At 45.1% G+C, this 13,926-nt stretch overlaps 1 protein-coding gene across 11 annotated transcripts in view; it reads left to right on the top strand.

Moving 5' to 3' along the window:
• Positions 1–13,926, top strand: part of STXBP5 (syntaxin binding protein 5) — a 904,657-nt gene that overhangs the window by 672,779 nt on the left and 217,952 nt on the right. For all 11 annotated transcript variants that reach the window (XM_033939585.1, XM_033939588.1, XM_033939587.1 and 8 more), the window contains exon 15: positions 3,899–4,119. In XM_033939585.1, coding sequence (XP_033795476.1) covers positions 3,899–4,119 — 221 coding nt within the window. The remainder of the gene's footprint in view (positions 1–3,898; positions 4,120–13,926) is intronic.

Genomic DNA, 13,926 nt, shown 5'->3' with positions numbered 1-13,926 from the left:
GGTATTATGAGACCCTGTATGGTAAACGACCACTGGACGAGAATGCCCTCGGGGATTTTTTCAGGGGCTTATCGTTACCGCGCCTGGAGGAGGATCAGGCTGCCTCTTTGAGCCAGCCCATTTCCGAAGCTGAACTCCGTGCCACTATTCGGTCCCTCAAACTAGCGAAGGCACCCGGGCCGGATGGGTTTGGACCTGAATACTATCGCATTCTTGAAGATCTTGTAGCGCAGCCCTTGAGCGCAATGTATAACGAGGTGGCGCGGACGGGTGGTCCCTTTCAGGATAACATGGCCCACATAGTCCTGCTCCCAAAGCCGGGTAAAGACCCGGATTTGGTGGGGTCGTTTCGTCCAATTTCACTCCTGGATCAGGATATTAAACTCTTGGCCGCGACTATGGCGCGGCGCCTGAATAGTTTTCTCCCCGATCTCATTCACCCCGACCAGGTCGGATTCGTACCGGGCCGCTACGCCTCCATGAACCTGATGAAGGTATTGGGGGCAATTCATGACAGGGTTGGCCGTGGTGGCCAGGAGGCGGTGGCAGGATTGGACATGGAGAAAGCATTTGATAGCATCTCCTGGGATTATCTCTTCTGGGTCCTGCGTAGGGGTGGTTTCCGGGGCGAGTTTTTGGCCTGGGTGACGGCTCTGTACCATAACCCCAGGGCGCGATTACTTATAAATGGGGGTCTCACTGCGGATTTTGGTTTGCAGAGAGGTACGAGGCAGGGCTGCCCTCTCTCCCCACTCCTCTTTCTTTTGGCCATAGAGCCGCTCGCGGCTAAGATCAGGCAGGATGAAACTCTTACGGGCATTGTAGTACGGGGACAGGAATGTAAAATCAGCTTGTTTGCGGACGACATCTTACTTTATATGGATCAGGTCCCCCTCCATCTGCCCAGAGCTTTGGCGGTGATTCGAGCTTTTGGTGCACTGTCGGGTTTACAGGTTAATTGTAGCAAGTCGGAACTCCTGATGCTAACAGGACGCCAGGCGGAGCCGTGGCATGCGGTGTTGCCAATAGCACCCACGACCAAACCAATGCGATATCTTGGAATATATCTCAGCACTGACCTGCCTACACTTTATAATGCAAATATTCGCCGCCCGCTCGAGGCGATTGGAAAGCTGTGTCAGACCTGGCAGGAACTGCCGTTGGGCATCTTGGGACGGGTGGCCCTAGTGCAAATGGTTTTGGTACCGAAACTCTTGTATCCCTTACAGACTATGCCGCTATGGCTTACCAGGCGGGATGAACTTGCTTTTAAAACTACAATCTCCCGTTTCATTTGGAGGTCCCGAGCTCCTCGGATCGCGTTGTCCAAACTTACCTTGGATAAATCGTTGGGGGGACTAAATGTCCCGGACATTCGGCTCTATAATGTAGCGTCCCTTTTCCGATGGATTCACGAGGGTTACACAGGGTGCTTTCGCTACTCCCCCCAGGGATGGTTGGCGGGCTGGAGTTCCCCTTTTCACTTCATGAATATATTACACCGACAGGACGATCCTGGGAGACGATATTTAGTTTGTTTCCGTTTTCTACGCCCGTTTAGGATGGCGTGGCGCTGGTGGCGGCGTAGACAGCAATTACCACCTGACACATCTCCCTTTATCCATTTGGGGGGAAATTCCAGGTTCCAGCCGGGCTGGGGTAGAACTGTCTTTCGGCAGTGGGCGGCTCGGGGCTGCACGATGATGGAGGATATACTTGAACTGTCCTCTGCCGGGTTCCCCTCCTTTCAGCAAATACGGGATGCGTGGGGTCTTCCCCAACATTACTTGTTTTCTTATTTTCAAGTACGCCACTACTGGGACGTTGAACGTAGAGGAGGCACTGGGGTTTGGGACAAGGGCCCTCTGGACACCCTTTTTTCGGCCACACCGCCCGTAACCAACTCCCTTGCGCACTGGTATCGAGTCCTCAAATCGTCCCTCTCTTTGTCGGTACTTTCTCCTGTGCGCGCTTCCTGGGCTCGGGATGTGGGACAGGATATTTCTGAACCACAGTTCGTGGCCTGCTTCGCTACTTTATACTCATACACTAAATCTGCAGATTTTCAAGAACTACAGTTTAAGATCCTTCACCGTGCCTATTTCACGGCCCAGAGGGGGGCGCGCATGGGATTATGGGATAGTGGTTTCTGTGTAAAGTGCAAGAATAGAGCAGGCACATATCTCCATTCTTTTCTGGAGTGCCCCCGACTGAGTGTCTGGAGGGAGGCTCTCTCCCTTATGGAACGAGCTGTACAGCGCGAGGTTGAATGGGACTATGGGTTTCTTCTCCTGGGTCTGCAGACCTCTCTCCAGGATCAAGGTTTTACCACACCCCAATGTAGATTCTTTTATAATGTTGTTCTTGTAGTTAAGAAGCTGATCTTAACTTATTGGATGGCCGAGGAGCCCCCCCCCCGATACCCCACTGGAGGAGTAGACTCCGGGAAATGGCCCGGTTTGAACTTCAATCTTATGCTAGATCGCTGAGCGTGTCTAAGCAGCACTACGTTGGCTTATGGGTGAGGCTGCGGGACCTGTTGCCATCACAAGAACAGGAGGGGGAATTGGAGCTCGCCTAACTTAGCTTGGTTTTATTCTGCGCTACTTCGGCTGGGCCCTTGATATACCCCTAACATTCATCTTCTTTCTCTGCTATTCTTTGGTGTCCTGGGAGGGGGGGAAGGTGGGGGGAGGGAAGGGAGATGACTGGGGATATGAGTGGAAGGTCTGAATGGTGTGGATGTTGTTGTCTGTGAATGGTATTCTGAGCTTTGTGTGGTTTTGTGGGATTTCTATAGGGTATATATAAAAACACGGTGGGAGATCGCTGTCCAGGATGGGCGGCCTATTCCTCTTTGTTGCCCTTCACTGCTTTTGCCCCCCGCTACCATCACTGTTTCTTTTGCTTATATGCATATTGTACCTGTGAGGGGGGATACTTGGGGGAGGCTTTGTTTCTGTTCTGACACTCCACTTGTATTGAACTGCTTTTGACTTACAGAAGTTTGTTGTTCTGCCCTGTTGGGCGGTGTGTTTCCACTGTTAATAAAAATACGATTAAAAAAAAAAAAAAAAAGTTTTGAATCGTGTTTTAATCGACTGAAAGAAGCATATAACCATATGATAATGAGTGATTTGATAAATGTGGCTACACTTAAAGGTTTGAATTTTTTTTAAGGTGCGAGGGCATTAGTTTCATGTTTTAGCTGTGTTAGCAGTCTCCTGTAATTTAGAGTTACTGATATTTGCGGTAGGGCGGTATATAAAAAAATTATTATTATTATTATTATTCTGTCTGCTGTGTGAACACACATACTCTCATGAGTTGTGCAGAATTATGAGGAGTTTCTCAAAAATTTGACAACAAGTATGCTTGACTTCAAATTTTGGTTTTGACCCTTTACTGTAACCAGTCTGCTTACAGAATATCAAGTTCTAAGAGAGCCTGCTTATACACTTCTGTGCTGTACAAACTCCGTGTACAATATATTTCTGCATACAGGTTTATGGAAATTCCTTCCTGGAAATATCTATTATTGAAACTAATAGCAATGTCATTTTCAGTTTACAGATTTTGTTCTCCTTTCTCCTCTTAGCTTAAACTTAGTAAAAGCTATTTAGATTCATTAAGAAGGCTTAGGGGTCCCTCCCCACTCCCCCTCCCCCCAAAAAAGCCTCTAAAATCATTTTCAAATATTTTTATGGCTAAGCAGAGAATGTGTCCAATGAATTTTCATGAAAATGTCATCAAGCCTGTTGTCCAATTAACTGATAGTTGTTGGCATAACTGACAAATCAGAAAAAAATGTATTTTAAAAAGCATCAGTTTTTAATGTTTCCTCATTTTTTGGTGTTTTGAAAACTAATTTTGTTATGTTTTTTTTATTTTTTACTAGTAACACTGCAAGTACTGTATAAGCTGAAAACAGCGAAAGTGTTTGAAAAGTACAAAAATAAAGATGACAAACAGAGCACAGATATTGTGGATGAAGATCCCTATGCTATTCAGATGATTTCCTGGTGCCCGGAAAGCAGAATGCTGTGTGTAGCGGGAGTGTCGGCACACGTTATCATCTACAAATTTAGCAAACAGGAAATGGCGACAGAAATTGTTTCGGTAATTCTATTTCATTGTTCAAAAGTGAAGATTTTTGTATTGCTAATTGAGAACTGCCTTTCATTTTCAGAATATGCTGGTTGGGCAAGCAGTTGATAACCTTCCTTGTTTCATATTTTAAAATAACTTAAGCGATTTCTTATGGAAATGAAACTTTTGGATTTCTGATGCATTGTTTCCTTAGTGATTTCCATCAAAAATAATGTGGTGCAGATGGGTTCTTCTAAATTATGTTTGGACATCAACTTAACGTCGCCTGTATGGCAGATTTCACTTTTGTTCTTTTGAATGTGAAAACTGTACAGATGAGTGTACTGAGCCTTCAGGTGCAAGTAAAACCTTAGAACCAGAGATGATTTTCATTCCACATCATCCCCCCACGTAGGGTAAGATTAAAGCATAGGCAAACAAATCATATGCCTAGGCCAAATATTTGAGGAGCCCTTTAAGATGTGTTAATTCAATGGCATCCAAGTCAAATTTCTACCTGGCAGAAATGTGTTGAGGGAGGGGGAGGACAGAGCTATCATTAGCTGCAAAGATCTATCTGTTCACCCTATGTGCATTACCCTTCTCTTGGCAGAAGTCTGCAAGAACAGCACTTCTTACTTACCTGCTGCTTTCTTCTCTGCTGATTTTCTTCCAGAGTGGAGCCTTGGTTGTGGAAGTTTAAAATATAGTCATATTATAATTGGGGTGGAGGATAATGAACTTGTATGCCTAGAGCCTACCAAAGGGTTAATCCTGCCCTATCCTCACCAGTCACTTTCTAAATACATTCTTTTCATTCCTTCAAAGGTGCACCTCTAATGATCTTATGTTTCATATTGCTTCAGTTCTGATTATTTAATTCCTTTTATAGAAGCCAACAAAAATATAAGAGGCATTTCCTGCTTACTTTATGATGACTAAAACACACAGAATAAATTATTTTCTGCTCATGCAGCCAAAATACAATTACCAGCTGGCCTACTTCTGTAAAAATTGACAGATGGTGTTATGTAAGCCATGATAAATCCTGAACTCCAGGACTCCATGGCACCAGAATTTTGGGCCGTCCAAATGCTGTTACTGCCACTCCAGAACAGCTGTCCTTTTCTGGTCAGGGTCTGCACCATGCTTGGGCCCAGAGCGGGGTGATACATGAGCTTCTACACTGGTCTCGTGATCTCATTACATCATGCCCTCAAAGTCACTGAGCACCCCAAGCTGTATGTTTAAACCAGAAAAGGATAACCAGTGTGGGCAGCAGTGTTTGGAGAGGGGTGGCTGGTTTAACACTAGTGAATCAGGATGGCAAGTTAGAGTCACTGAGGCTGATGAATTGGAATGGCAGGCTAAATGATAAGTGATTGGGATGGTTGGCAGGATAGAAGATTGAGATTAGTTAGAATGAAACTGGTTTGGAAAGATACTGGTAGGGAAGAGTGTGGATTAAGAAGAGAGAGACCATGAAAAGGTGGGTTATTGAAAGAGGGAAAGAGAAAAACTGACGGAGACTTGATCCATGATGAAAAATGAAACACAAAGGCAGTTGTGTTGTGCCCTATTATTATTAGCATGTTTGCAAGCTGAGGGGAAGAGCCTCTGGCCATGTGCTCCTGCCAGAACTGTGCAATGAGCCATTAAAGGCCTGATTTATTAAGCTTTTACTTTCATGGACACAGGATAATTTTATGAAGGACTTTTTGCATGTAGAGGCCTTTTTATGTGTCTAAAAGTCCTCTTAGAACATTATTCCAGTGGTAATAGGATTCAAATATGGGGACAGAATTTGGGTAGTGTGTGGATAGAGTCGTCGTTCATTATATTTATACAAGCAGAAGAGGTGACACTAATCTGAGTGGGCTGGCTGCCAATATTCAGCTGCACTTAACTGTGTAGATGGCTGCAACACTGCCTGATTAATGCCAGGGCGAAACCAGCAAATTATCCATTAGCGGCAATCCAAAGTCCACTAACTGGTTAAGTAAGCACGTAAAGTTAAGATAGCAGGAAGGCTCTCCTCATTTTATCCACCAAGCTAACTGGGCATGGATCTGAATATCAGCTAGTACCAGATTAACTTCAGTGGTAGCACCAACCCAGATATCTGATGCTGTAACCCACAGATTTCAGCAGCTTAAAAACCTCTGCCTGCCACAGGGTCCCATTGTTTATAGAATACTCCTGTATATGCATACTTTACACACTAACCTTTACACCTGTTTCCAACAGGCATAAAGGTCTGCAGCCTCATTCTAGGCATAATTTCTGTTTCTTGGCTTACAGTATTTTTTAAAGGCATATAGACACCTATATGTTTTATGAAATCGACTTGAAACTAGCACTAATTGGCCTTTACACATAGGTGCCTTTGTTAATACATGGAATACATATGGTCTGGGCCTCCATGATGGAATTTTTAAATAAAGTCCATGCCTAATTTAAAATCCTAACCTTTGCCGCCAATCCTTTTAGCTTCTTATTAACAATTTTCCAGTTGCTACAGAAGATTTCTTTAGTGATGGCACTCCAGATATCAGCTCAGATTTGATCATGTTATCACTATTTCCCAGCAGCCCCAACATAGATTGCCTCTTGTACTATGGGTATCCTTAACAAAGCAGGTCCAAAGGAGGTGCCATAGATCTTGGAGAGCAAAACTCTCTTTCCAGTAGGGACAAATGGGTGTTCTGTCCCTACTTTATTTGGGCATTTGCTCAGTTTCTTATATGAAACAAGTTTAAGTGTTTATGTTAAGATATATAAGTGAGGTGTGCTCTGTAGACTTAAATCCCCAGAGGGCTTTTCTTCTCCCAGAAAGATAGGCTGCATCCACAGAGCTTAAGCCCACCTGCTTTTCTTCTGTCTGAGAGAGAGCAGTTGCCATGTTTGTGGACTGCATGGCTGTATGAGAACCTGAGACTAGCATTGTTCTCCTACCAGGTTTTCACCTTTATTTCTAACAATCTTATATCTAAGATTGGAGAACAGTGTTATTTCCACAAAGTGTGGACACACTCCCAGCTCCCTTTTTGAATAGGAGGGGCTGGTAGAGTAAGAAAATTCTGTGACAAAGTTGAACTGCCTTGAAGTCATCAATTGTAAGTGTTCATTCTTTACTTCATGTTATTAAAGAAATTTGTTCAAGAAATACAGAGTCTGGCTGGTAATACTAAGATTACAGAAGTAAGGGTTAACTGAATAGGAGCTTTATACAATTACCAATATAACATAACAATCTGCTTCTATAGAGCAGTACCGTGAAGTTCTATTTGGTTTACAAAAGCAAAAATAGTTACAATTGGATGGAATGTCTAAGGTCCAGATTCACCAACCTGCCCAATCCGGCCTGAACCAGGCAGGTCCAACGAATTCTGCACAACTAAATAAGCAGATGGAGGAGATTGGAGGAACACCCCCATCTGCCGGAATGGATCGCTTTTCTGCGATCCCCACGCATGCGCAGACCATCTGTAGATGGTCTGCGCATGCATGTCCGAGCTGTGAACTTTTTTTTCCCACTGGCACCTGGGAGCACTATAGGGGGAGAGCCAGGCCAGGGACACCAAGGCGGGGGTGGCAGGGTCCAAGCCCAGGCTGAAGTGGTGAGGGCCTTCCCTGGAGGGGCAGGAGCAACTTGTGCTGAGGCGCAACTCATTTTGGACCAAAGGCTGATATTATTTGGAATAGAGGGAGTGTTATTTGTATGCACTGGGTCCTGCTCTCTGCCACCTTCCCTGCAGTGCAAGCTCGCAGGTTTAAAGCGGGTATGCACTGTGGCGTGCAGCCCCACTTTAAACCCGCGGGCTCGCACTACAGGGAAGGCGGCAGATAGAGTCACACTTCATGCCTTCTCTGGTTAGAAATTGGCTCCAAAGCAGAGCTTAGGGACAGGAGCCACACGATTCCCGCAGTGCCTGAAACCTCTTCCTACACAAGGAGCCTAAGGAATAAGATGGGTGAATTAGAAGCTATGGCACAAAAAGATAATGTTGACCTCATCGGCATCACAGAAACATGGTGGACTGTGGAAACCGTCCGGGACACTGTGCTACCAGGATACAAACTATACCGCAGAGATAGAGTGGCTCAAAAAGGTGGGGGCATTGCCATATACGTCAAAAAGAGAACTGAATCTACTGGAGAGAACACGGATAAGTTAGTCTCTATGGGTCAAAATTCCAGGAACAAATGGACTGGAAATGAAGATTGGCATCTACTACCGACCCCCAGGGCAGTCCGAAGAAATTGATGGGGAAATAACAGACAAGATTAAACGTAACTGCAAGCGAGGCAACGCAGATGGGTGACTTCAACTATCCAGGGATAGACTGGAGCCTAGGCACCTCCGGCTGCACTAGGGAGAACCAAGTTCCTGGATACTGTAGGTGATTGCTTCCTGGAACAACTTGTCAAGGAAAATACAAGAGGAAATGCAATTCTGGACATAATTCTAAATGGACTGTGAGGACTGGCACAAGGTGTAGAAGTAGAAGGGACACTGGGAAGCAGCGATCACAATATGATCCGCTTCAACCTAGATGCAGGTGAGAAACATCGGTCCAAAATGACGGCCACGGCACTGAACTTCCAAAAAGGGAATTGCGAAGGGATGAGACTCATGGTGGGGAAGAAGATTAAGAAAAGGATAAGCACTGTAAAAACGCTAGAGCAAGCTTGGTCCTTTTTTAAGGACATAGTCACCGAGGCGCAAAATCTATATATACCACGTATCAACAAAGGATTCAAGAGGAAAAAGAACAAAGAATCAGCGTGGCTCACTATATAGGTGAAGGAAGCGATCAGAGACAAGAAAACTTTGTTTGAGGAATGGAAAAGGTCAAAAACAGATGAAAACTGGAATAAGCACAAACAACATCAACGCAGGGTCATAAGGCGGTAAAAGGAGCCAAAAGAGACTATGAGGAAAAAATAGCCAAGGAGGCAAAAAACTTCAAGCCGTTCTTTCGATATATTAAGGGGAAACGACCTGCAAAGGAAGCGGTGGGGCCGTTGGATAACTGTGGAATAAAGGGAGTGCTAAAGGAGGAAAAAGAAATCGCCGGCAAACTGAATACTTTTGCGTTTGTATTTACCAAAGAGGATATACACAGCATACCGGAATCCATCAGGCTATATGCTGGAAATGAAGACGGGAAACTGACAGGGTTGACGTCAGTCTAGAAGAGGTATGCAGGCAGATTGATAGGCTTAAGAGTGATAAATCCCCGGGACTGGAGGGCATCCATCCGAGGGTCATCAAAGAACTGAAAGGGACTATAGATGAACTACTTCAGCTAATAGCCAATCTGTCAATCAAATCAGGAAAGATTCTGGAAGGTGGCAAACGTTACGCCGATCTTCAAGAAAGGTTCGAGGGAAGATCTGGGAAACTACAGATGGGAGAGTCTGACCTCGGTACCGGGAAAGATGGTAGAGACGCTGATAAAGGACCGCATCATTGATCACCTTGATGGACACGATCTGATGAGGACCAGCCAGCACGGTTTCAGCAAAGGCAGATCTTGCCTGACGAACTTGCTGCACTTCTTTGAGGGAGTAAACAGGCAGATAGACAAGGGCGTCCCAGTCAACATTGTATATATGGATTTTCAGAAGGCGTTTGACAAAGTTCCACATGAACAACTACTTCAGAAAATTGCATACCATGGAATCGAGGGTGAAATACTCACATGGATTAAAAACTGGCTGGAGCATAGGAAACAGAGGGGTAAATGGACAATTCTCAGACTGGAAGAGCATCACCAGCGGGGTGCTGCAGGGCTCGGTGCTTGGACCAGTGCTCTTCAACATCTTTATAAACGATCTGGACATTGGTACGATAAGTGAAGTGATTACTAGTAGTGCAGACTAGTGCTGCCCGATTCAGGAAAAAAAGTTTCGATTCGATTCAGCCTATTGAATTGGTTTTTCGATTCGATTCGATTTTCCTGCCCAATTGGGTGTTTTTTTCAAACATCCTGGTGGGTTTATTTTATAGCTTCTTCACCCCCTTTGGCTTCTCCTAACCACACTGGCACTGTGGTGTAAACAAAATAAAGAAACAAAAAGGACTTTTCCTCTCTCTGTTAAATCCTAGCTCACGTTCGCGGTCTAGCACCAGCTCTGGCAGGATACACTTTTCAAATCTGACATATTGTAATCACAAAACAGAAAATAAAATTATTATTTCTACCTTTTGTTGTCTGGTCAATATTCAAATCTTGTTGGTCCCAGGCTCTAGTTGTCTTCTGATAACTTGCTTGCCAAGGTCTCCTTCTTTCTTCGTGCTAACCATCCATCTGCCATCTCTGTCTTCCCCTTCCATTTCTCTTCCCTCCCCCAAAGGTCTGGCAACTTTCCATTTTTTTGTCTCCATCCACAGACCCACCTTTTCTCAACTACCCTTTCATCCAGCATCTCTCCTACCACCCCAGGGTCCATCATCTCTCCCTTTCTTTTCCCAACTACTGTCCTATCCGGTATCTCTATCCCCCCTCCACACCATCCCTTGTGTCCAACTTCTCTCCCTTTCTGTTCCTTCCCTCCCTAAATCCCATTGTCCATCATCTCTCTCCCTCTCCTCTATTTGTAGACCCATTATTTCTTGCCCCCCAAAGTCTGGCATATGCATGTCTCTTTGAACCCCCCCCTTCCCTCCCTCCCTCCGTGTACTTCTACACCAGGGCCCCCCTCCCCTGAAGGTCTGTCCCCCCTGTCCTGAAGGTCTGTCCCCCCTGAAGGTCTGTGCCACCATCCCTGAAGGCCTGTCCCCCCCTGAAGGCCTTCCCCCCCTTGAAGGCCTGTCTCCCCCCTTGAAGGCTTGTCCCCTCCGTAAAGGCCTGTTCCCCCTTTAAAGGCCTGCATCCCACCCCTGAAGGCCTGCCTGTCCCCCTTGAAGACCTGTCCCCCTCTTGAAGGTCTGTCTCCCCCCTTGAAGGCTTGCATCCCACCTCTGAAGGCCTGCCTGCCTGTCCCCACCCCCACCCCAAAGGGCTGCTCACCCCCCCCCCCCCCGGAAGGCCTACATGTTCCCCTGGCCTCTCACTGGTGTCCGGCTTCCCCCCTGGCCTCCCCACACCGTTTACCTTATAGGAGCAGCCTGCAGACAAGATCGCGGTGCTAGCGATCTTTGTATTGCTTCGGAGCTGTTTCCTCTGCCACTGTCCCACCCTTCCTCTGACGTCAGAGGTAGGATCGCAGTGGAGAAAACAGCTCTGAAGCAATTTGCAAAGATCGCTAGCACCGAGATCTTGTCTATAGGCTGCTTATAAAAGGTAAATGGTGTGGGGAGGCCAGGGGGGAAGTCGGATGCCGGTGGTGGGGGGAAACCGGACGCCAGAGGGGGAAGCCGGACAGCAGCACTTACCGACTGACCCTCCCCCCTCACCCTCTAAAGCAGGTGCGGCAATGGCTGACCAACAAGAGCAGCGCTGCCGCTCCTGCTTTAGGAGGCAAGGAGGGTTGGGTCAGCCAAATCAAGAAGCCGATTTTTTTGTTTTATTTTGTTTTTGTTTTAAATCGATTCGAATCGGTGAACTGATTCGAATCGTGAATCAGGCAGCACTAGTGAAGACACAGGGGGATTGCGAAGATCTGCAACATGACATAATCAAGCTCGAGAAATGGGCATCGACATGGCAAATGAGGTTCAACGTGGATAAGTGTAAAGTGATGCATGTCGGTAACAAGAATCTCATGCACAAATACAGGATGTTCGGGGCGGTACTTGGAGAGACCTCCCAGGAAAGGGACTTGGGAGTTCTGATCGACAAGTCCATGAAGCCATCTTCACAATGTGCTATGGCGGCGAAAAGGGCGAACAGAATGCTAGGAATGATCAAGAAGGGAATCACGAACAGATCGGAGAAGGTTATCATGCCGCTGTACCGGGCCATTGTGCGCCCTCATCTCGAGTACTGCAGAATCAGAATACATAGAGCTAGTTGTTAGACAGCACCCTCAATGCAGCTGATAGGCATGGACATCATTCATGGAACCAATGCCATAATTCTATTAACCAGTGCTCAGAAATCTCTTGCAGTAGGAAATAATTGTTCTGCTTTCTGCTTCGGCTCTTCTCTTAGTGAATAGGAAACAGACAGATGTGTTCGGAGAAAAAGCAGAGCAGTTGTTTTCTTCTTTCCTGCCTCACCCCTCTCATCTTCTCCTCACAGTTCCCATGTCAATAAACAGTACATTTTCTGAATCTGATGTGGAAGGAAATGGGTGGAGAAGGGCTGGAAAAGGGAGCAAATAGTAAGGGAGAATGTGAAGTACTAGAGTAGACATATCACCAAGACTTAGAACTCAGCTGAGGGCAGGGTTGGAAAGAAGGAAGACATGGTATGCAAGTGAAATAGTATGGAATTCATACATCTTTGAATGAGGACTAAAGCAGAGCAATCTTCTGCACTCTTACTGAGGCAGTGGATGTTCTGGATGAGTTTGGCAAAATGCTGAGAGCCTCCCATTTCTGCCTCATCCCTTTACTTCTTGCTATTTTCAGCAACCAGCCTAGCATATGCTGCTATGTTGGTCTGCAGGTGGATACACAGAGAATATGGAGTAAGAAAATGATCCACCAAACCTGGGACAAGTGGAAATAGATACCAATGCAGTAGTCCTCTGCCCCAGTTTCTACTTCAGTTTTGAGTGCTTTTCTTGTCTGCATGTCACCCAAAATCCACCACTTCTTTAGGCCCAGGCAGTTAGGTACCCAGATGATCAACTCCCCTACCAAGCTGGATGAGGAAAGTTAATGTGTGGCTGCAGGCATATTCAGTTTAGAACAGTGGTCTCAAATTCAAACCCTTTGCAGGGCCACATTTTTGATTTGTAGGTACTTGGAGGGCCTCAGAAAAAAAATAGTTAATGTTTTATTAAAGAAATGACAATTTTGCATGAGGTAAAACTCTTTATAATTTATAAATATTTCCTTGTGGCTAAGTCTTAATAATAATATTTTAATTTATAGCTAGAGAGACATATGATCAAGAAACGTTTTTTTTTTTTTAACTTTTGTGATTATGATAAACATACTAAGGGCCTCAAAATAGTACCTGGGCCAAGAGTTTGAGACCACTGGTTTAGAACCAAGCTACATCTTCTCCTCTTTATCTAGCTTGTAGCTGTGAATGATAAGCACGCAGATCAACCTGATTAGACGACATGGAAGGATTCTTTCATTGAACCAGTTTCCAAGAGAGGCCAAATTATCTGTACAAAGATAGCTGACTTTCCTTTAGCAGATCCTCCCCTGGAAGTGGCTTTAAAAATCCAGCCTCAAAGGAGAACCAGGTATCATCAAAATTGTCATGAAACTTCTTAGATGTGCCCAGGCCCAAAGTACACAGCAGGGCCTAGTTTGACATTCATAAATAAAAGCAAACTTTATTTGTTAACTAGTTTAAATGATTTAAACTTTTCCCCATAGTTTTAAGCTTGAACTTTATGCCAGAAATTAAAACTCATCTATTACAGCCTTGAGCATTTAAGAGAAAAAGTTATTTTCTGTTCTTTGCCAGAAGGAAAAGGAGTGCTTCTGACCTGAATTAGGTATTAATTAAGGTACTTTTAGAAAGGTAGAATAACTGCAAAGGTCACTAAGACAGTCTTATTATTCTGTTAATTATCAAAGGGGCTCTTTGAAGCAGCCCCCCTTAGAGACAAAGAGAAATAGGGAGGAAGGGTCCCCCAGTAACCTCAACAAAGATGACATCTCTAGGTAAGTGAACATTATTTTGCTCTGCGTTTTGGTGACTTAAAAATTGGGTTAAAACAGAAATTGTAGGCTTTTTGATAAAAAACAGTTTGAATTTT

The sequence above is a fragment of the Geotrypetes seraphini genome, chromosome 3 (assembly GCF_902459505.1).
Source record: "Geotrypetes seraphini chromosome 3, aGeoSer1.1, whole genome shotgun sequence".
NCBI classification, from domain to species: domain Eukaryota; kingdom Metazoa; phylum Chordata; class Amphibia; order Gymnophiona; family Dermophiidae; genus Geotrypetes; species Geotrypetes seraphini.
This window is presented reverse-complemented; position numbering and strand designations above follow the sequence as displayed.